General features: G+C 44.5%; 1 protein-coding gene across 1 annotated transcript in view; it reads left to right on the forward strand.

Moving 5' to 3' along the window:
* Nucleotides 1-24,748, forward strand: part of plcd1a (phospholipase C, delta 1a) — a 49,144-nt gene that overhangs the window by 12,443 nt on the left and 11,953 nt on the right. The window contains exons 2-9 of the mRNA XM_079489220.1: nt 726-884; nt 11,169-11,397; nt 12,644-12,773; nt 13,231-13,459; nt 15,645-15,846; nt 18,158-18,302; nt 18,924-19,076; nt 24,477-24,626. Coding sequence (XP_079345346.1) covers nt 726-884; nt 11,169-11,397; nt 12,644-12,773; nt 13,231-13,459; nt 15,645-15,846; nt 18,158-18,302; nt 18,924-19,076; nt 24,477-24,626 — 1,397 coding nt within the window. The remainder of the gene's footprint in view (nt 1-725; nt 885-11,168; nt 11,398-12,643; nt 12,774-13,230; nt 13,460-15,644; nt 15,847-18,157; nt 18,303-18,923; nt 19,077-24,476; nt 24,627-24,748) is intronic.

Raw genomic sequence — 24,748 nt, forward strand, 5'->3', positions numbered from 1 at the left:
TACTCTGTGTGAACCTTCAGGTCTGGAAGGGTCTGTTTCACCCTGTTCTACTCTGTGTGAACCCTCAGGTCTGGAAGGGTCTGTTTCACCCTGTTCTACTCTGTGTGAAACCTCAGGTCTGGAAGGGTCTGTTTCACCCTGTTCTACTCTGTGTGAAACCTCAGGTCTGGAAGGGTCTGTTTCACCCTGTTCTACTCTGTGTGAACCCTTCAGGTCTGGAAGGGTCTGTTTCACCCTGTTCTACTCTGTGTGAACCCCTCCGGTCTGGAAGGGTCTGTTTCACCCTGTTCTACTCTGTGTGAACAACCCTCAGGTCTGGAAGGGTCTGTTTCACCCTGTTCTACTCTGTGTGAACAACCCTCTGGTCTGTTTCACCCTGTTCTACTCTGTGTGAACCTCAGGTCTGGAAGGGTCTGTTTCACCCTGTTCTACTCTGTGTGAACAACCCTCTGGTCTGGAAGGGTCTGTTTCACCCTGTTCTACTCTGTGTGAACCCTTCAGGTCTGGAAGGGTCTGTTTCACCCTGTTCTACTCTGTGTGAACCTCAGGTCTGGAAGGGTCTGTTTCACCCTGTTCTACTCTGTGTGAACCCTGTTCTACTCTGTGTGAACCCTGTTCTACTCTGTGTGAACCATCAGGTCTGTTTCACCCTGTTCTACTCTGTGTGAACCCTTCAGGTCTGGAAGGGTCTGTTTCACCCTGTTCTACTCTGTGTGAACCCTCAGGTCTGGAAGGCGATGCAGACCTCCAGTTTCTGCTGGTGGGCGGGGAGCTGGTCAAGATCCGCACCACCTCCTGGAAGAAGAACCGCTTCTACAAACTGCAGGAGGACTGCAAGACCATGTGGCACGAGTCCCACAAGACCTTCAAGAGCAACCAGACCTGTGAGTGTCTCACGCTGCGGTTCAATACAGTCACACTACGGTTCAATACAGTTACACTACGGTTCAATACAGCCACGCACGGTTCAATACAGCCACGCACGGTTCAATACAGCCACGCACGGTTCAATACAGCCACGCACGGTTCAATACAGCCACGCACGGTTCAATACAGCCACGCACGGTTCAATACAGTCACGCTACGGTTCAATACAGTCACGCTACGGTTCAATACAGTCACGCTACGGTTCAATACAGTCACGCACGGTTCAATACAGTCACGCACGGTTCAATACAGTCACGCTACGGTTCAATACAGTCACGCACGGTTCAATACAGTCACGCTACGGTTCAATACAGCCACAGTCACAGCCAATTCAGTTTTGGGATCTGCTCAAGGTTCAAGGTTGTACTCCCCCCCCCCCCCCCCGACCGTGCGCACCAACTTACATGTCCAGGTGCTCCTTTGAGAGAACTAGCCCAAAATAATTATGTGCACCCCTGCTTATATGAGACAATTTAAAATGAAACTTCTATGACAGTGCTGACATAATGAAGTGACATTATTCCGGTACAGTGCGTCAGCCCTTCGGTCGCCCGTCGCCTTAACCCATTTTGGGCGGGAACCCCTTTTGGTGTTAGCATTATGTTATGCTTTAGCTATTGAAAAATAGCAGATCTACAAGCTCATAGCGCGCCACTGTGGCGCGCTGAGCTTGTAGGTCTGCTATCAGATCTGCTATCAGATCTGCTAAGATCTGGCGTCTTACTGGTGTACAGGTACATAAGAAAGAGTAAAACCTGTTTTTGTTTGGCTTCCTTGCAGCAGCATAAATAACAATAGCATTATTTTCCAGTAGCTGACACCCAACTTTGTGTAAACAACTTCACAGCATAATATTCTGTACAGCAGATTAGGTATACTGTAGGTACAGTTCAAGCGTAATGGTGCAAGAAAAGGATGGAGAGGGGAGAGGAAGACCCTACTACTGCATTTTAGCCTTTTAGCTTTGTGATCCTTGTGTCTAGCTTTGTGGCCTCTTCGATGCTTTACCGTTTTCTGTTTAAGCTGAACAACAATGGATTCTCTTGCTTCTCAACACACCCGTTAACCCATTTTGGGCGGGACCCCTTGGTGTTTTAACTTATGTTATGCTTTAGCTATTGAAAAATAGCAGATCTACAAGCTCATAACTTGTAGGTCTGCTATTTTTGAGAAATCGTGAAAATTTTGAGTTTCAGTTTTTAACTCAAATCTTTGCTTCTGGGGTGTCCCTGGAACAACATATTTTGAAATATTGAGAATCACTGATATAGAAACATTAGGTTTTTCAGGAAAAAAAATACATTTTTTAAATTTCGACGTCAGGCCTAAATGGGTTAACCTTAACCCCGCCAATAATCAAGAGGTTTTGGGTGGACGTGTAATGGAAACAAAAGCAATTCACAGATAGTGAGGCCAAAGTCAAAGTGGAAAATACCGGCGTGAACTCCAGCTAGCCTGACACACACACACACACACACACACACACACACACACACACACACACACACACACACACACACACACACACACACACACACACACACACACACACACACACACACACACACACACACACACACACACACACACACACACACACACACACACACACACACACACACACACACACACACACACACACACACACACACACACACACACACACACACAGGAAGATCTTCCCTATCAGGAGACAGACCGTTTATCTCCTGCGGGCCACATGGTGCAGCTGTATCCCCACCAAGCCACTAAATAATGCTGCCGCTACTACAGGGGGATATCCTCAATCCAGCAGCAGTTTTTGAAATGTATTGAACCCATTAAAAAAAAATCGGTGTCATTTTAGATTTGTAGCGTTGGCTATTCAAAAATAGTAGATCTACAAGCATGCAACATCTGCTATTTTGTTTCTTCTTTTACATACATCTCTTCTGGGGTGGTGGCCAGCATTTGTGACCAGATTTGACTGAGAGCTTACCATCACGCAAATTACAGCTTTTCACCAGAGGAGAAAAACATAATTTTTTCCCCAAAATGAGTTAATAGCACAGGCAGACTCTTCACATACTAGAGCATGTCTGAAATACGTGTCAGAGCTGAAATTGACATGTAAATATGAAATAAATGCTTAAACATGTAGCTAGGTGTAATGTTAGACCACAGAAGTGAACATTTCAAGGCTGTTTTCTCAACTCGCTGTTTTCTGCAAGACATTACTCTATAAGCCATATCTCCAAAACTGGTGGGTCAAACTGAACAACCAATATGTCAATTTGAAGCTATGATTCCCTACTTCCATACGACATGAAAAAAACGAAAATTCAAAAAAATCCAATGGCAGTCCCTCAGTCAAATTTAGTCACATTTGTAGAATGAGCCTCAGGTCTTAATGGGTTAAAGGTGCTCTGTTTGTCTGTACACAGTAGCTCTATGTACCGATAGCAAGGGTGTCGGTGCAGATAGTGTCTGGGTGCACAACATATCATTACTAGTCCTTTGTGTCGTTATACTCCACAAATGCTTCTCCCGTCACAGCAGCTCACAAAATGCCATGTTTCCACATTGTTGTACTTCACCCAGGTTCACCCAGCAGCACAAATCGGGAGTTTGTTTTTTTGTCATTAGTGATGTTTTCAAACTCTCCTAATGGTGATTGTAATCTGTGGGAAGTATTCGTCTCCGTTTGTCTTGCTACAGTGAGCATTGTCGATAGAAAGTAATACGGTAGCTCAGGTTCCACCTTTGTTTTGTGTGCAGTGGTGGGTGTCTTCTCTAGGGAGGAGGGAGGTGGTGGGTGCACAGTGTCTCCTCTAGGGAGGAGGGAGGTGGTGGGTGCACAGTGTCTCCTCTAGGGAGGAGGGAGGTGGTGGGTGCACAGTGTCTTCTCTAGAGAGGAGGGAGGTGGTGGGTGCACAGTGTCTTCTCTAGGGAGGAGGGAGGTGGTGGGTGCACAGTGTCTCCTCTAGGGAGGAGGGAGGTGGTGGGTGCACAGTGTCTTCTCTAGAGAGGAGGGAGGTGGTGGGTGCACAGTGTCTTCTATAGAGAGGAGGGAGGTGGTGGGTGCACAGTGTCTTCTCTAGGGAGGAGGGAGGTGGTGGGTGCACAGTGTCTTCTCTAGAGAGGAGGGAGGTGGTGGGTGCACAGTGTCTTCTCTAGAGAGGAGGGAGGTGGTGGGTGCACAGTGTCTTCTCTTCTCTAGGGAGGAGGGAGGCAAGACACACAGTCACATTATTCTCACACACACACACAGCTGTATAGTGGAATGCAAACAGCTGTGGCCTGGCTGTGTGAATAGACATGGGTGCAGTGCTGTTGTTTACTGCTGGCAGACATGTTATACTGGGGTTTGGGATGGGACGGGGTCGGACAGACAGAGGGAGGAAACCGAACCGTGCCGATTTCATTGGCATTTCCTCGATGGAGGAGGTCAGCTGCCCATTTTATTGTCTTCCTGTGGGCTTGAAATCGTGGCTTTCAAGTGCGTCGGCAATGAGGTAGAGTTTAGAGAATGAGGTCTGGCGGCTGGCACATGTTATTTTGCACAACGCAATCCGTGTTGTGTTCCTACGCTGCCGTGTGTGTTTACTTCAGCCAAAGTAACCTTAGCATGCCCTAAAAACCCACTGGCTTGAGACACGCCACGGAATTACGCACAGCATATCATCTTTAATTAATACAAAGTAACCTAAGCATGTCCTAATTAAAAACCCACTGGGTTGACACACGGAACGCACGGAATATCATCTTTAACCCATTTTGGGCGGGAACCCCTTTTGGTGTTTTGAGCATTATGTTGTGCTTTAGCTATTGACATATAGCAGACCTACAAGCTCATAGCGCGGCACCGAGTGCCGTGCTACGAGCTTGTAGGTCTGCTATTTTTGAAAAATCGTGAAAATGCTTCTGGGGGGGGTCCCCGTTACTACATATTTTCAGATAGGGGTTGGCAGCCAATTACATATGATATTGGGGGGTCCTTGAAATGAAATAGTTTGAGCACCACTGACATAGAAACATAGTCATGTTTTAGAAGACATTTGTAGAATCGAACTTAGGTATAAATGGGTTAATTAATCCAATGCATTCTAAACTAAATTAAACGTCAGCAAAATGAGACACTTCACTACATGTCATATGGGCAGCAGGGCAGTATAATTAACTCCACTATGAGGCACTCACTCACTCACTGCACACACAGCATTCAAATCTTTATCAAGAAGACCATGGAGTTTATTACGGTATTGGTCTGTTTTTGTTTTCAAACGGCCAGCTGGTGTTCAGGAGGACATGCTGGACATTCAGCTTGTATACACAGTCATGGGCGTGCACAAACAAACACACATAAAAAGACATGAGTGTGTGAGTGTGCCTATGGGTCACATGAGATAGGCCTTATGTCGTCCCAGACACTGTCCAACTCTCTGTACTGTTGAAGCCACTCACATCTCTCTCTAATGACACACACCTCCCTTGTAATTCACTCTTTTTTGCTTGGGTCAGATTCAAGTCGTTCCGTTTGACCTGTGATTACAGTGATTTACTTTAAGTGGTTTACAGTAATGCTATTGGTCATTCTTTAGCTTCAGTTGGTTCTCAACCTTTTCTGGCCGTGATCCCCATGAAATAATCACATTTATACAACAGGTCGTTTTGAGGAAGCAATCTTGGTTGGTTGAAACAGCATTCTTAGCCGTGCTAAAAAACAACAGTATAGGAACACCTCATCAAAACAGAGAAATCAGCTGCTCTGTTCTCCCAGAGTGCAGCAGACTGGGTTGCTAGGCTAGCGAGTTTCTTGGGACATTTGTGGTCGTAGTGGCTGCTAATCTGTCATTAAATAAATTATATTTTTAGTTATTAAATATAAGTTATTATCTTAGTTTTAAGGGTAACTGTTGCATAATTGCAATATTACACTCAAGGGTGTTCTTTGTTATGAACCGCTTTTGGTGTTAGCAGATATACAAGCTCATAGCGCGCCACTCGACGAGCTTGTAGGTTTATAGGTCTGCTATTTTTGAAAAATCGAAGAACGACTGACATAGAAACATAGCTTTTTCAGAAAACTGTCAGGATGTAGAAGACATTTTTAGAATCTGATCTCAGGTCAAAATTGGTTAAATTGTCACTTTACTGTCATCTGGGGACCCCCAAAAAAATCATGTGGGGATCCCCCCGACCCACATGTTTGAACCAGCTAAGCCCCATTTTATATTTCATTGTATGACAGCATTGTGCTAAAGTAGCATAAAGTAGCATATTGCTGTGCCTGTGACGCATATCAACGTTATCTTTCCTATTTTTGAACAAATCTGAACATTTCTGAAACATTTCTCTTATACTGACATGCCAAGTTAGGGCAGCCAGGTTGAAAGTGTTATAAAGGTAGATAATATCTACGTTGAGTACATTGGAACACAAAAGATTTTGGACATGGAAGGGTTCCGCATGGCAGTTGCATTACTGTTGTCTGACGTAGACAAGATTAAAGCACACATACCGTATGCAAATCCCACATTTCTTTGTTGAATTCCTAAAGTAAACATGGAGTCTATTGTGTGACTAATGTTGTGGAATGTGTATTTGAAGCTCTGTTATGTTATTACTCGTGTTCTTATGATATTCTTTCTGACTTGCGTTAAAGTCTGACATGGTTTTCGGACTGGTATAATTATGCCGTTTGTCGTCTTGGATCCGTCAAAGGCAGATTTCTACATTCTGACAATATAGTTTATAGTCTGTTTTATAGGCCTATACTTACAGTATTTAGTTCCTATATAACCGCTTGTTTAACCATATTAAAGCATCTGGGCCATTTTAGATTTTAGCGTTAATTTTAGCTATTCAAAATGCGAGCTTCTACATCTGATATTTTTTGCAAAATCTTAAAAGCGTGAGAACTACTGATTTAGAAGGTATTTGTAGAATCGACCTCAGGGTTAAATTGAAGACATTATCTGCACTTCAAAGGTTCCAGCAGTACACAATTTTGATTATATCGTAGCACCTTTCATTGATTGAATATTTATCATTGTTTGCAATTAGTACAGAGGTACGATTTACAATGATTGTTAAAAAAAGGATAAGACAAAAAGCTCTAGGGGCTTGTTTGCATTGTGGTCCTGGTGTATTTGAAGTTCATGCTACGATAGCTCCGGAGATCAAAGGTTAAGCCAAAGGGTTCCACATGCGCAAACACGTTGATTTAACCCCCTGTTCCACTGCTACCGTTAGAACATCTCATTGTCAGTGTTAATTATTGAGAGTGGTTTGAGAATCAGTCGGGTGAAGTTTGTCAGGCCAACATAATGCTCTCTTTGTGCAAAACAATTTGATCTGGAATTTCAGCAATGCCTGCATGACACACATGACATGACATGACTTGGACACTGACTGCGGCCGGTCAGTCCATCTCTTGGACTGCAGATTGGAATACTTCAATACTCTCGAGACTGCAACAAAATTCTTAGTTCCTTCCAATGGTTTGTTTACTTCCCAATATGTGCACGTACACACACACAAAACTAATGCCTCCCTTCTGACTGGTTGCTTCCGAGGCATTTGTTCAACCAGCAGTCAGCTGAATCGACATGACTTACAGTAGCCTTGGTTGTTCCCCTCCCCCCCACATCAGTGTTTTGAAGACAGAGGTCCAGCCAATTTACCCTGTGGTCAACTTACTATTTAGCAGTGGTGGAAAATGTTCACACTTTTTTTTTTTTAATAGAAATCTTTTGAAAATTATGCAACGCATTGTGAGCTTGTAGATCGACTATTTTCAAATGGCCAAAATGTAGGGCTGAAGTGGTTAATGTATGTTTTGTAATAATAATAATCAAAATCTACAAAGTAACTAAAGTTTTCGAATAATTGTAGTGGAGTAAAATAATAACGTTTGCCTCTGAGATGTAGTGGAGTGGAAGTAAAAGTACTGAAAAATGTAAACAAACGTTTAACCCATTTTGGGCGGGAACCCCTTTTGGTGTTAGCATTATGTTATGCTTTAGCTATTGAAAAATAGCAGATCTACAAGCTCATAGCGCGCCACCGAGTGGCGCGCTACGAGCTTGTAGGTCTGCTATTTTTGAAAATATGTAGAAGACATTTTTAGAATCTGATCTCAGGTCAAAATGGGTTAAGCACATCGTTGTGTGTAACAGTATGTGTGTCTGTCCGTTAGCACGGAATAGTGATGTATGATGAGAGCGCCCCTCACTTCATGAGTGTTGATTTTCTTTAACTTAACTATATGTTGATTTCCTTTTTGAGGGGACCCTCCCATGTCCAGCTTTGTGCGTCTGTGTGTACCAAATTTGAGATCATTTGATTGGCCGAGCATGGAATGTGATGCATTATGATGTATGACAATAAGAACGCCCCTCACTTCACACACACACACAAGTGTGAATGTGTTCATAGAAGTGTTTATTTGTACGTCTTTAAATGTTCTGATGAATTGAAAATGGAGGACCCTGATTGTAAACAAGTCTTAGTACTTTTCTGGTTTCATATCCTTGTAGCAGTTTTTGTATTGACTGTTTGAAATGTAGTCCATTCTAAATACTGTGAATAAAATCTTCAAAGGAAAAATACCTCAAAGTTGTACTTAAGTACATTACTTGAGTAAATGCACGTAGTTACTTTACAGTACACCACTGGTATTTAGCAGACGCATCATAACTTATTATCACAGAGCGCAGGCTGTCCCTAGATAGCTCTGAGGCAGCCTGACAACAACTCATGGTCATAGTAGAACATGACACTCCACTGCAGGCGCGGCAAAGGCGTGTGTGTCTGAAACACACTGTCTGTAGCCTGTAACCTAAGCACAGCGTATGGCCTCCGAGCTAAGCCTGTAGTCTTTGGTGGTTTAGGTTAGAAGGGAGTTTGTTGCCATTGACCGTGGGTTACATCACCAACGGGGTGGGCATTCTCTTCCGTACATTAAGCTGCTCAACAATAGAGCTGCATGGCCCCCAAAAGCATGTTGTGTACGTGGGGCCTGTGTGTGTGCGCACTGAAGTCCTGTTTGTTGATGTTGTCTTTTAAACAAGTGTACAGTATGATAGTGTGTCGGGTTGTCTGATGATACGCAAAGTTGTGTAAGTGAAAATAAGGTGTAGAAATTGGCGACTTATGAGGCAAGAGAATCAAAGGTTGGCCTAGACTGCATCAAAGTATTGCAGTAACCAGATCTCCATGGAATGTGTGTGGTTTGCCAGAGAATGAGTATTCAGCAGACAACAACAAAATGGCAGAGAGATTATATCTTTGCAGTCCTTAAGGGGCTCTCGAGGTCTCATACTTTAACGTGACACTCATGTTTTTGTTCTATCCGACTCCTACACTTACAGATCTGTTCCATGGCAGTAAAACGTGGTCACTCACTGGTCACATGTTGTTCAGTTCTGTCTTTGATATTTCAGCTAAACTGTGGTGGTGGCAAAATGAATAATCAAAGAAAGGGAAAACTACTACAAACCTTATTGTCAAAACAAGGTTACGCTGATCAAAGAGTTTACTCCCTACCAACAGTCATTAAGACATGCGAATCCCTTGACTCCTTCAAAACCGCTCTCAAAGGGCACCTATGGACGGCTGCAATTCGAAACTAGCCCCTGTAAAATCTGAATCCCTCCCCACCCCTTTTTCCCCTCACTGTATGTTTCTTTTCCCTTTTTACCTCCTTTATGATGAATTCCTGTTCTGTTCTTTGACTATATAGAAGTGTCTATTTGTACGTCTCTAAATGTTTTGATGAATTGAACAAGGTGGACCCTCTTGTAAACAAGTGTAATGCTTAATTGGGTCGTCCACTCACAGTTAACAGTCTTTGTATTGAGTTTGTGCTTGAAATGTACTGTAATTCTGCAAACTGTTAATAAATATTTCAATCAATCAATCAATCACTCAATGAGTCTCTGCAAGCGTTGCCCTTCACAGACCCACACTAACTGAAAGTCTGCCCACTGACCAAGAGCTGGTAAAATATGGTATCTGGGTCCCTCACAGATGAACAAGCTACCCACAAAGACACAGACTTCCTGTAGATAAGATAGAAAGGTCTGGGAGTCCCCCTGGCAAGAATACTGGTGCCAATAGATATTGCCTTGTCTAATGTAGCATACCTTAGTCCTTTTCCAGGGCCCAACGGCTGCTGGAATTGTAAGGTGTTCTTTATTATTGCCCAATTGTACAAACATGTTGAAGGCTGTGGCCAACTGTTCTATATGGTTTAACCTGTAAAACCCGGATTAATTTCTACTTGCAAAAAAGAGATTTCAACCTTACTACTACTTTTTACTACTAGGACTTATCAGAGGAAATTATGTAAAAAAAATTATAAATTAATAATTTACATTTGGGGGATATCTTTCACAACAATAAATAAAACATGTTCTAGACATTCTAATGATCACAAAAAAAGTTATTTTAATTACTTTTCAGGGTCAAAGGTCATAGGTTAAAAATTGTTAAAAATTCCAGAGATATTTTATTTGTATGCATTTCAGCCTCTTTGGGGGGTATTTATATGCAAATATTATGACCAATGGCTTTGCAATGGCATTGCAATGAACATCAATGATGATGTTTAGGTGAAAAGAGAACATAAAAAATATATATTAATGAATTAATTAAAATATATGGGGGTTAAATGATTTTATCTAACCTTTATATTTTACCACTACTTGTGATACTTATAATGCATTGTGATATTTGATAGATATTTGTAAGCTATCTCCACTAGGCCTAATAGATCTTGTTATGAGTCGGTTGTCCAGTTGGAACAACCACAGTAACTATGATTTCTGCCCTGCTCTCTTGGCAGAACTGGCATAACACTGACATGAGTGTTACTGTAATTCTCCACATGATATCATGTACATAAAGCATAAACATCACCACCGGAGAATAATTGTCTCGACTGCCATTTATTTGCCTCATCAATGAATGCCACAGACAAAAAACAGTCCAAGTCCACACTATTTATCCATAATGTATAAATGATAGATAAGGGTTCAGGACAACGAGGCCTTTTCGTGGAGGGGTCAGAATGACATTTGGACTTAGACAGTTTTTCGTCTGTGGTACTCAATTATTGATTGATCCAGAATCCCACCACAACACCATCTTTGAAGCCTAATGTTACATGATTACAATCAATTATAGCACTTGCTGATCCTTTGAAAACCAGAATTCAGAAACGACATTAACCTTGGACTCTCTCTCTCCCACCATAGTTTCCATCGATGACATTGACTCGGTGCGCAAAGGCCGTCAGTCCGAAGGCCTCCAGAAGTACACAGAGTCCAGTGTGGAGGACCGCTGCTTCTCCATCATCTTCAAGGGCCGCAAGAAGAACCTGGACCTGTTGGCAGCCTCCGGCGAGGAGGCGAAGCAGTGGGTGAACGGCCTGGAGAAGATCATAGTCAACCTGCGCAACCTCAACCACCAGCAGAAGAGCGAGCAGTATCCTTAACCGCACAGACGCATGAGAAGAATTAAATGCATAGAACAGAAGATTTCCACTCACAGCAACACTCATGCTTTCTTGTCAAACACTGGCAGAAGGTAATCAATCCATGGGGGGGGGGCTCTGTGATGCCTTCGTTCAATATGAACTTAAAGGACAACTTTAGTTTTTTTCAACTAAGGTTCATGGTTTTTTCATTTGCTGCGTTCTTTTGTTTTAGCGATTTTAGCTATTTTTTACAGGGGGGGGGGCGGGGGCATTCGAACATGGGGCTAAATACATCTTTATTTACAAAATATTATGGAGATTTATTTTTTTATTATTTACTGTAGTCCTACTAGACCCCAAGAAATTACATCTGGCCACAAAAGATCACAGGATCTACTGAATGTGAAGGTAGCCTACTGGGGGGAAGCCACAGTGTGTCATAGGTTCAATATGTCAGTTTGACACATTCAGTAGATCCCGTGATCTTTTGTGGTCAAATATAATTTCTTGGGGTCTAGTAGTTTTTTATGTAAAAAAATACATATTTAGCCCCATGTTCGAATGCCCCCGCCCCCCTGGCAAAAACAGCTAAAATCCCTAAAACGAAAGAAAGCAGCAAATGAAAAATAATTAACACCCATCTTTTACTTTCTCTAATAACAACCTAAAACATGAACCTTGGTTGAAAAAAACTAAAGTTGTCCTTTAAGATGTGTCGGTTTTTAATATCTATAGCAAAAGCACGTCATCGGGGGCCCCTAGCAAAATAGGTGGCTGTGAGGGCATCTCTAGTACATACTGTACCAACCATGTTAACATGCACACTCCAGGAAATATTCTAAACAGCATTTCTGAGAGGACACATAATGTACGTGTACAACTCTTAACCCATTTTGGGCGGGAACCCTTTTGTGTTTTAAACATTGTTATAATTTAGCTATTGAAAAATAGCAGATCTACAAGCTCACTGAGTGCCGCGCTACGAGCTTCTAGGTCTGCTATTTTTGAAAAATCATGAAAATGTGGCGCAAATCTTTGAATATATATTCTTTCAGAGCGAATGTTTTTTTAACTCAAATCTTTGCTCAGGGGTTAAGATCTCAAATCATCAGCTTGTTATTACTGTATGTTAGGCCCTTTTATTGTTTTGTCAAATCTAATAAACCGGCTACTGTATAAATTAGGACTGGGTTTACATGTATGAATTGAGCAGGCAGTAGCATAGCAGGCAAATCCTTACATGGTAAATGTCAGCTGGATCTTCAACTGCATGCGGAAAGCGGACAAGAACGAGGACAACAAGATGACGCTGAAGGAGCTGAAGCATTTCTTGCGACAGATTAACGTTGAGGTGGCCGACACCTACGCCGAGGAGCTCTTTGCTGTGAGTCTGTCTTTACCAGTGTTGTTTTTGGCAGCAAATTTTCTATTTTAGTTTTAGTCATAGTCTCTTAATTGAATAGTGTTCATTTAGTTCAAGTCACATTTTAGTCACCTGGAATACTTTTAGTGTTAGTCTAGTTTTAGTCGACTAAATATCATAAGATTTTAGTCGACTAAATCTACAGTTGATTTAGTCGACTAAAATGTATTTTCCGGGCCTTGATGCCATCGTATAATGGCTGATTTTACACTTGCTGAAAATAGCCGATCTACAAGCTCATAACGCGTCGTGCTGCGACGCGTTGTGAGCTTGTAGATCGGCTTGTAAACTTGTAAAATGACTTATACTGGATCTCTTGTCCACTAGTCCCTTCCTAACATTTTAGTCTAGTTTTTATTTGTTGACGAAATTGTCAATACAATTTGATCGACTGTCTCGCAATTATCACCTCCCATAGAAATGTGACACGTCCCACTCCGGCGCCTTGGAAGGCTCCGAGATCAAGCACTTCTACGACCTGCTGACCTACCGGGAGGAGGTAGACGTGATCTACGGGAAGTACGCCCTGACGGAGGGTCAGATGAGCACCAGGGACCTGCTCAACTTCCTGCTCAACGAGCAGAGGGAGCCTCTGAACGTGGAGGACGCCGTCAGGCTGATCGACACGTACGAGATGGATGAAACGGGTAGGACAATCTAATGAAAACCGGCTACTGTATAACCCATTTTGGGCGGGAACCCCTTTTGGTGTTAGCATTATGTTATGCTTTAGCTATTGAAAAATAGCAGATCTACAAGCTCATAGCGCGCCACTCGGGTGGCGCGCTACTAGCTTGTAGGTCTGCTATTTTTGAAAAATCGAAGAACGACATCTTGGGAGTGTATAGAGTATTAGATACTGTTCCTGTGGCTTCAGCGTACTGTACTTATTGTCGCTGTAAGTTTGTACAGTATTGATTCATTGTAGTTTTGATTGATTGTTTATTTATTTTCGCGTCCTGCACACAATGTGCCCACCCTCATGGGTTTATAAGACACCATTTCACAATAGCATTTACAGCATGTTTACATTACATAATTCATGCATTTACAGCATGTTTACATTACATAATTCATGCATTTACAGCATGTTTACATTACAGCATGTTTCCCAAGCTTGACAAATAAAATCTGCCACAACAAAAGTCCCTTTGGCAAAACATATCTCCATTTTTACATAGTCATTTAAATCTAGGAAATCCCCACAGATAGAAGACATCTTATTAACCAAAATATCCCTTATGTCGTCATTATTTAGAGCAGTAAAACAAAAAGTGAACTTCGTTTTCAATTCCATCAAGATCACAGAACAGGCAAGATCTCTCTTCTCCAGGAGTGGCATTAAACCTCCAGTCTCCAGTGCTAATGCTAATGTTCCTGACCTTATTTGAGCACAGAGAGATCCTTGTCTTTTGTTTAAATTATACTTCACATAAGGTTCTAGTTATTAACTAGTCACAAGCTCTTAATACTTTTCATTGGTTCAATAATACTCAGACACACTTAACAGTTTAAGGGCCCCAGACGGAGATCACCGTCAAGTTCAAGTTCACGGTCAAGTTGCCCGAGATGGAGATTGATAAATAGGACGGAGATTAATGATATCAAAACCGGTCGCATCGCTCCACAGCCTAGGAGCGCTTGTTGCCCAATCCTCGGTGTTGCACAACAGTGACACGTCATCGAAAATGTTCCCTGCCTGTTTAGCGGACGACAACGAAAATATTAAAACGTTCATAACTCGCGATCTAAATCATCCCGTCTAATTATGAAAAAATATCCTGTGTTAGACGGCGGTCCAGTCGCTAGTTGCGATAGATTTATTCTTACCTCCCGTTGTTGTCGATCGACTCTAGAGTGGTGTGGCTATTGTTAGCTGCTACACAGACATTCACAACAACTTCCGGTCCCCCGGTAAAAGTGGTCCGGGCGCTATAAATGATGGGCACATTTTATTAATGGATTAAATAGGTCCGGGCCCTCAAGGTGTTAACCACTTTCACGTTAACGTAAACAAATAGCGCAAAAATAGTGCACAAGCTTTTGCTACTTTTTTGTGACAATGTATTGTCAAAATAAGGCATTAATTTACAGGTGAAACAAAACGTTTAAATACAGAGATACAAGATAAAAAGTCATGCTCTGCATAGCCTTTCAAATGAATCTTATTTCTTTCTTGGCCTTTTGTTTTTTAACTTCAGCTATTTGTCTTCCCGTTGGATTTGTACTGTATGCTCTGTATTTAATGCTTTTTGCGTTTAAACTTTGTTGTTTTGTTTGTTATCATTTTCATGTCGTGCAGCACTTTGGTCAGCCTTTGGTTGTTTTTTAACCCATTTTGGGCGGGAACCCCTTTTGGTGTTAGCATTATGTTATGCTTTAGCTATTGAAAAATAGCAGATCTACAAGCTCAGGTCTGAGCTTGTAGGTCTGCTATTTTTGAAAAGTCGTGAAAAAGGGGCCGCAAATCTTTGAATATATATTTCAGAGCGAACATTTTTAACTAAAATATTGGCTTCTGGGGGGTCCCTGGAACTACATATTTTGAGATGGGGGTCCGTGGCCCAATAGAGATAATTCTGGGGGTCCTTGACATGAAAAAGGTTGAGCACCACTGACATAGAAACATAGGTTTTTCAGAAAAAATGTAGGATTTAAAAGCCTTTTTTTTAATCGACCTCAGTCCAAAATGGGTTAATGCTTTTTGCGTTTAAACTTTGTTGTTTTGTTCGTGCAGCACTTTGGTCAGCCTTTGGTCGTTTTTTTAAAATCTGCTTTATAATTTAAAATGTCTAATATCCCTTCTTTACACCTCCTCCTCCTCCTCCTCAGCCAAGCAGAAGAAGCACATGACCAAGGACGGGTTCCTGATGTACCTGAACCAGCACGAGGGCTCCATCCTGAACCCCGCCCACAAGCAGGTGTTCCAGGACATGAGTCAGCCCCTCAACCACTACTACATCTCCTCCTCACACAACACCTACCTGACCGACGACCAGCTCAAAGGGCCCAGCAGCACCGAGGCCTACATACGGCATGTATACCTTTTACACTGAGGCCTACATACGGCATGTATTACCTTTTACTGTACACCCCAGGCTTCTCAAAGGGCCCAGCAGCACTGAGGCCTACATACGGCATGTATACCTTTTACTGTACACCCGGGCTTCTCAAAGGCCCCAGCAGCACTGAGGCCTACATACGGCATGTATACCTTTTAATTTACACCCCCAGGCTTCTCAAAGGGCCCAGCAGCACTGAGGCCTACATACGGCATGTATTACCTTTTATACACCCCCGGGCTTCTCAAAGACCCCAGCAGCACTGAGGCCTACATACGGCATGTATTACCTTTTATACACCCAGGCTTCTCAAAGGGCCCAGCAGCACTGAGGCCTACATACGGCATGTATACCTTTTATACACCCCCAGGCTTCTCAAAGACCCCAGCAGCACTGAGGCCTACATACGGCATGTATTACCTTTTATACACCCCCCAGGCTTCTCAAAGGGCCCAGCAGCACTGAGGCCTACATACGGCATGTATTACCTTTTATACACCCCCCAGGCTTCTCAAAGGGCCCAGCAGCACTGCAGCCTACATACGGCATGTATACCTTTTATACACCCAGGCTTCTCAAAGGGCCCAGCAGCACTGCAGCCTACATACGGCATGTATACCTTTAATACACCCCCAGGCTTCTCAAAGGGCCCAGCAGCACTGAGGCCTACATACGGCATGTATACCTTTTATACACCCAGGCTTCTCAAAGGGCCCAGCAGCACTGAGGCCTACATACGGCATGTATACCTTTTATTACACCTCGGGCTTCTCAAAGGGCCCAGCAGCACTGAGGCCTACATACGGCATGTATACCTTTTATACACACCCAGGCTTCTCAAAGGGCCCAGCAGCACTGAGGCCTACATACGGCATGTATACCTTTTATTACACCTCGGGCTTCTCAAAGGGCCCAGCAGCACTGAGGCCTACATACGGCATGTATACCTTTTATACACCCCCAGGCTTCTCAAAGGGCCCAGCAGCACTGAGGCCTACATACGGCATGTATTACCTTTTATACACCCAGGCTTCTCAAAGGGCCCAGCAGCACTGAGGCCTACATACGGCATGTATACCTTTTATACACCCCCAGGCTTCTCAAAGACCCCAGCAGCACTGAGGCCTACATACGGCATGTATTACCTTTTATACACCCCCCAGGCTTCTCAAAGGGCCCAGCAGCACTGAGGCCTACATACGGCATGTATTACCTTTTATACACCCCCCAGGCTTCTCAAAGGGCCCAGCAGCACTGCAGCCTACATACGGCATGTATACCTTTTATACACCCAGGCTTCTCAAAGGGCCCAGCAGCACTGCAGCCTACATACGGCATGTATACCTTTAATACACCCCCAGGCTTCTCAAAGGGCCCAGCAGCACTGAGGCCTACATACGGCATGTATACCTTTTATACACCCAGGCTTCTCAAAGGGCCCAGCAGCACTGAGGCCTACATACGGCATGTATACCTTTTATTACACCTCGGGCTTCTCAAAGGGCCCAGCAGCACTGAGGCCTACATACGGCATGTATACCTTTTATACACACCCAGGCTTCTCAAAGGGCCCAGCAGCACTGAGGCCTACATACGGCATGTATACCTTTTATACACCCCCGGGCTTCTCAAAGGGCCCAGCAGCACTGAGGCCTACATACGGCATGTATACCTTTTATACACCCAGGCTTCTCAAAGGGCCCAGCAGCACTGAGGCCTACATACGGCATGTATACCTTTTATACACCCAGGCTTCTCAAAGTGGGGTCCTTGAGAAGGTTCCAGAGGGGGGTCCCCAGCAAAATGTGTTGATGTAGAATCAAAATTCGTTTAACCCATTTTGACCTGAGATCAGATTCTAAAAATAGAAAGCTATGTTTATATGTCAGTGGTTCTTCGATTTTTCAAAAATAGCAGATAGCTCGGTGGCGCGCTATGAGCTTGTAGACTTACATGTGTTGAGGTATAAAGACTTACATGTGTTGAGGTAATCAAATATTTTAAACAAAATTGTATAAAAAAAGATTCACACAAATTTCGAATTAAGCGCTTGCTATTATCTGTTGATATCAGTCCAAGTCATCATACAATATTTGTTATCCTGTAACTTTAAGTACAGTAATAACATTGTTTAACCTAGCAAATTGTGTTGTGAGCGTGAATGTGGTTCCGCCTGTGTTGTGAGCGTGAATGTGGTTCCGCCTGTGTTGTGAGCGTGAATGTGGTTCCGCCTGTGTTGTGAGCGTGACCCGTTGGTAAAAGATGTTTTCATCTTCCTCGCAGGGCCCTGATGAAGAGCTGTCGCTGTGTGGAGCTGGACTGCTGGGACGGGCCGAACGGAGAACCCGTCATTTACCACGGTTACACGCTCACCTCCAAGGTCCTGTTCAAAGACGTCATCAAGGCCATCAAAGACTACGCCTTCAAAGTACGTGAGGAGGCAGACAACCACCACCTGTGGCACGGACAGGACCGGGCACGCTGCTTAATTAACACCTTGGACTGTCGTTTCGTTTCCATGGTTGCTCTCGTTCATGGGATTACAGTTGAAGCACATCTTGTTTGTGTTCCCTGACTGAACGTAAAAACACAAAAGAGTGTGCTAAACCTTTGCGCAAATGAGAGAAAATTTAAATTAAGATGGGCAAAGACGGCTATAATAGAAATGAAGATGGTTCAAGACGGTTATAAAAAAAATCTATTAAAAGAAAAAAAAATCTATTAAAAAAAAAAGTGGATTCAAGATATTAATCCATTTAGGCCTACGTCGAAATAAAAAAAAAGTCTTCTGAAAGAATATATATTCAAAGATTTGTGCCGCATTTTCACGATTTTTCAAAAATAGCAGACCTACAAGCTCGTAGCGCGCCACTCGGTGGCGCGCTATGAGCTTGTAGATCTGCTATTTTTCAATAGCTAAAGTATAACATAATGCTTAGTTAAAACACCAAAAGGGGTTCCCGTTCAGAATGGGTTAAATGACATCAAAAGGGTCTGCAAAACATTGGGTTCCGCAAAACCAAATGCTGTTCTTGTTCCGTTTCCTCAGACCTCGGAGTACCCAGTGATCCTGTCCCTGGAGAACCACTGCAGCCTGGAGCAACAGAAGCTGATGGCCCAGCACATGGGCTCCATCCTGGGCAGCGCTCTCCTCACGCAGCCCGTGGGAGACACCATGCCCGTCCACTTCCCCTCACCTGAGGTAGGTTCAGACACCATGCCCGTCCACTTCCCCTCACCTGAGGTAGGTTCAGTGACACCATGCCCGTCCACTTCCCCTCACCTGAGGTAGGGTCAGACACCATGCCCGTCCATTCCCCCTCACCTGAGGTAGGGTCAGACACCATGCCCGTCCACTTCCCCTCACCTGAGGTAGGTTCAGACACCATGCCCGTCCACTTCCCCTCACCTGAGGTAGGTTCAGTGACACCATGCCCGTCCACTTCCCCTCACCTGAGGTAGGGTCAGACACCATGCCCGTCCATTCCCCCTCACCTGAGGTAGGGTCAGACACCATGCCCGTCCACTTCCCCTCACCTGAGGTAGGGTCAGTGACACCATGCCCGTCCACTTCCCCTCACCTGAGGTAGGGTCAGTGACACCATGCCCGTCCACTTCCCCTCACCTGAGGTAGGTTCAGTGACACCATGCCCGTCCACTTCCCCTCACCTGAGGTAGGTTCAGACACCATGCCCGTCCACTTCCCCTCACCTGAGGTAGGTTCAGTGACACCATGCCCGTCCACTTCCCCTCACCTGAGGTAGGTTCAGACACCATGCCCGTCCACTTCCCCTCACCTGAGGTAGGTTCAGTGACACCATGCCCGTCCACTTCCCCTCACCTGAGGTAGGTTCAGACACCATGCCCGTCCACTTCCCCTCACCTGAGGTAGGTTCAGACACCATGCCCGTCCATTCCCCCTCACCTGAGGTAGGGTCAGACACCATGCCCGTCCATTCCCCCTCACCTGAGGTAGGGTCAGACACCATGCCCGTCCATTCCCCCTCACCTGAGGTAGGGTCAGACACCATGCCCGTCCACTTCCCCTCACCTGAGGTAGGGTCAGACACCATTCCTGCCCACTTCCCCTCACCTGAGGTAGGGTCAGACACCATGCCTGTCCACTTCCCCTCACCTGAGGTAGGGTCAGACACCATGCCCGTCCATTCCCCCTCACCTGAGGTAGGGTCAGACACCATGCCCGTCCACTTCCCCTCACCTGAGGTAGGTTCAGTGACACCATGCCCGTCCACTTCCCCTCACCTGAGGTAGGTTCAGTGACACCATGCCCGTCCACTTCCCCTCACCTGAGGTAGGTTCAGTGACACCATGCCCGTCCACTTCCCCTCACCTGAGGTAGGTTCAGTGACACCATGCCCGTCCACTTCCCCTCACCTGAGGTAGGTTCAGTGACACCATGCCCGTCCACTTCCCCTCACCTGAGGTAGGGTCAGTGACACCATGCCCGTCCACTTCCCCTCACCTGAGGTAGGTTCAGACAGGCGTTGGCTTTTGCTGAGAAATCCTATAGACCAGAGGTTCGCAAACCTTTTAGCTCGTATACAGAGGCAGCTTGAATATATACATTATGCATTAACCACTGAAAATAACCAGACTCATAGGAATGTTCCACTGTACCAATGTGACACTATGGCAGTCAATTTCCCCTCACCTGATGAGGTAGGTCAGACAGGTGCCTCTTACTGAGACATCCTATAGACTGACAGACAGGCGTAGGTCAGACAGGCGCCTCTTACCGAGACATCCTATAGACTGACAGACAGGCGTAGGTCAGACAGGCGCCTCTTACTGGGACATCCTATAGACTGCTCACAAAGCCTTGGGCCTCTCATTAATATTAATCCTCGACCTGAAACAGACACCAAAGATGGACCCAGCCCGTAATTCTAACTCTCAAATTACCAAAATGAACTCCGCCAGTCTGAGGTCTTCCTGTTTTACGTGACAACATTATGTAATAAAAAGTATTCTGAAAGAATATATATATATATATATATTCAAAGATTTGTGCCACATTCACGATTTTTCAAAAATAGCAGACCTACAAGCTCGTAGCCACCGAGTGGCGCGCTACGAGCTTGTAGATCTGCTATTTTTCAATAGCTAAAGTATAACATAATGCTTAATTAAAACACCAAAAGGGGTTCCCGTGCAGAATGGGATATTATTATTATTAGAATCAGGGCTGATCCTCATTATGCAAACAGAAAACAAACAACTTTAGCCACTTTCACATTATAAACACTGGGGAAAAATGTCTGGGGAATCAGGTCAGGACGTTGTCCAGTGTTGGGTAGTAGACGCTAGGGCATTCACTTCTAGTCATTTTTACTAGTCGACTAGTTGCTTAATGCCCTAGTAGACGCTCACATTAACTACTGCCACGTAAATACAACACCAGCCCAGCCTGAGTGAGATGCAAGGATCTCAATACCTTTCAGAGGACATTGGTCTCTATATACAGGGTGCATACTTAGTTTAGACTAGTCATTGGTTAGACATGGGTTAAGGTTAGGTTTAGGTGTGCTGTCCCGTGGGAGGGGTGCATACTTAGTTTAGACTAGTCATTGGTTAGACATGGGTTAAGGTTAGGTTTAGGTGTGTTGCCCCGTGGGAGGGGTGCATACTTAGTTTAGACTAGTCATTGGTTAGACATGGGTTAAGGTTAGGTTTAGGTGTGTTGCCCCGTGGGAGGGGTGCATACTTAGTTTAGACTAGTCATTGGTTAGACATGGGTTAAGGTTAGGTTTAGGTGTGTTGCCCCGTGGGAGGGGTGCATACTTAGTTTAGACTAGTCACTGGTTAGACATGGGTTAAGGTTAGGTTTAGGTGTGCTGCCCCTTGGGAGGGGTGCATACTTAGTTTAGACTAGTCATTGGTTAGACATGGGTTAAGGTTAGGTTTAGGTGTGCTGCCCCGTGGGAGGGGTGCAGTACTTAGTTTAGACTAGTCATTGGTTAGACATGGGTTAAGGTTAGGTTTAGGTGTGCTGCCCCGTGGGAGGGGTGCAGTACTTAGTTTAGACTAGTCACTGGTTAGACATGGGTTAAGGTTAGGGTTAGGTGTGCTGCCCCGTGGGAGGGGTGCATACTTAGTTTAGACTAGTCACTGGTTAGACATGGGTTAAGGTTAGGTTTAGGTGTGTTGCCCCGTGGGAGGGGTGCAGTACTTAGTTTAGACTAGTCACTGGTTAGACATGGGTTAAGGTTAGGTTTAGGTGTGTTGCCCCTTGGGAGGGGTGCAGTACTTAGTTTAGACTAGTCATTGGTTAGACATGGGTTAAGGTTAGGTTTAGGTGTGTTGCCCCTTGGGAGGGGTGCAGTACTTAGTTTAGACTAGTCACTGGTTAGACATGGGTTAAGGTTAGGTTTAGGTGTGCTGCCCCGTGGGAGGGGTGCAGTACTTAGTTTAGACTAGTCATTGGTTAGACATGGGTTAAGGTTAGGTTTAGGTGTGCTGCCCCGTGGGAGGGGTGCATACTTAGTTTAGACTAGTCATTGTTTAGACATGGGTTCAGGTTAGGTTTAGGTGTGTTGCCCCGTGGGAGGGGTGCAGTACTTAGTTTAGACTAGTCATTGGTTAGACATGGGTTAAGGTTAGGTTTAGGTGTGCTGCCCCGTGGGAGGGGTGCATACTTAGTTTAGACTAGTCATTGTTTAGACATGGGTTCAGGTTAGGTTTAGGTGTGTTGCCCCGTGGGAGGGGTGCATACTTAGTTTAGACTAGTCATTGGTTAGACATGGGTTAAGGTTAGGTTTAGGTGTGCTGCCCCGTGGGAGGTTAGGTTTAGGGTGAGGGTTTGAGATTGAAGTTGTAGGACTAATGACTGGTCTAACCAAATGACTAGTCTAAACTAAGTACTGTCTGAACTATGTACTGCAACCCAGTCTGTGCACTACTCGTTGTCTACTGCTTTAGTAAAGAGACGGCTCCACCCGTCAACAAAGACTATCACCACATCCGTTCATACAGAGCGGATTGAGCCAAATCGGACATAACCCGGACTTAAGTCAAGGGTCCTGCCTGCATAAAATCAGTTGCACGTCGTCCGATCCTACTGATCCGGAAGGTTGCGTTCATACATACAGTCCCTCCGTTTCAACTCTGGAAAACTTCCATAATACTGTGCATGTCTGAAAGTGGCTTTAGACACAGCCAGGTTGTTCCAAGTCCAGACGTCAATAAGATGCTGCCGAGTTTGGAGACGCAAACAATAATTTTGAGGACCCCCCTTGAAAACAAGTTGCTGCAACTCGAGGGACGATTTAATCCTCTAGCGAAATGTATTAGTGTAAATCAGAGAGCACCTTTGAGCAGATGACGAGTCCTTACAAGATGTGTCTCTGAGCTTTGAGCAGATGACGAGTCCTTACAAGATGTGTCTCTGAGCTTTGAGCAGATGACGAGTCCTTACAAGATGTGTCTGTGAGCTCGAGCAGTGAATGAGAGAACACCTCGTTTGGCTGCAAGGGACTGAGTTTCCAAAAAGAATTTAATTTACATGGACAGGACTTGGGCCAGGTATGCATGGCAGGACATGTACTCAGCTGGTCTTGATGTTATTACTTGCGCAAGCAGAGCGCGCAAGTAATAGTTTTCGTCCAGGACGATGTTTGATGCGTATGCGCCGTGCCAGCGTATGACGTAATGACTACCTGTGCCTGATACGGCAGTGGTGTCAGATTACATACATGTATACATGGGGGCATTACCTTTAATCCTCCCGACACTAAAACATATCGTCATTACGTCACCATCGAAAACCAATTACACCCTGGCATTGGGTCCTTTAATCCACATCTTTATTATGTCATCATTGAGAGCTAGTTATACCAGTTATACCCTGACGTCATATGCTGGCACGATACATACGCATCAAACGGGGCGCAAAGTAACCACAGTATACCGCTAATCAACTTACAAATTATATACATGTACATAGAGGCATTTCCTTTAAGCCACCCGACACTGATCGACATATACGTCACCATCGAAAACCGTCACTCATGCGTATGAGTAATGACTACTTGATATGGCAGTGGTGTCAGATTACATACATGTATACATGGGGGCATTACCTTTAAGCACTGCATTATTTATCTGCTATTTTCTTCTGTGTTAGTGGGCAGCGGCTAGACCTAGAGGTGTAACTTTCAGTTAAAAAAAAAAGAGTCTTATAACACATGCAGGGGGAGGGACAATAGCATCTGGAATCATCTTTCTGTGTCATTCTCAGAGATACTTAACCTGACTCCGCCAGATGGGGCAGCAGAGAGTACACTGGGTTCCCCCCAGGAACCCAGTGTACTCTCTGCTGCCCCATCTGGCGGAGTCAGGTTAAGAGATACTACCCATGAGATGAATGCCTAGGGCAATATGGCATTCTCTGTATGCGCACAGATTACTGTATACAGTGTAATTGAACTCTCTCATCGGCTGCTGATGGGGTGTGTGTGTCTGGAAATTACGCCTACCCCATTCATAAAAAATAAAAAAATAATTTAGTGCTCAATAATGAAATCTTTCGTAATCAATGTGATGTTTTACGGCCCGTGTATGACAATGAGACTTCCCTGTGCAGGAGCTGAAGGGCCGGTTCCTAATCAAAGGCAAGCGGTCGAACAAGCTGGACGCAGCCTTCAACAACAACGGCAGCGTAGAGGATGACAGCGTGTCCGAGGAGGACGAGGCTGCGGACTCCAAGGAGAACGGACAGAAAGCCAAGGCTAAGGTGAGTTCCAGTGAGTACGCACTGCAAGACCCCCACCCTTATGGGTCAATTAACCCATTCAATGAACCCATTTTGACCTGAGATCAGATTCTATAAATGTCTTCTACATCCTGACAGTTTTC

Source organism: Electrona antarctica, assembly GCF_951216825.1.
Source record: "Electrona antarctica genome assembly, chromosome: 20".
In the NCBI taxonomy this organism is placed as follows: domain Eukaryota; kingdom Metazoa; phylum Chordata; class Actinopteri; order Myctophiformes; family Myctophidae; genus Electrona; species Electrona antarctica.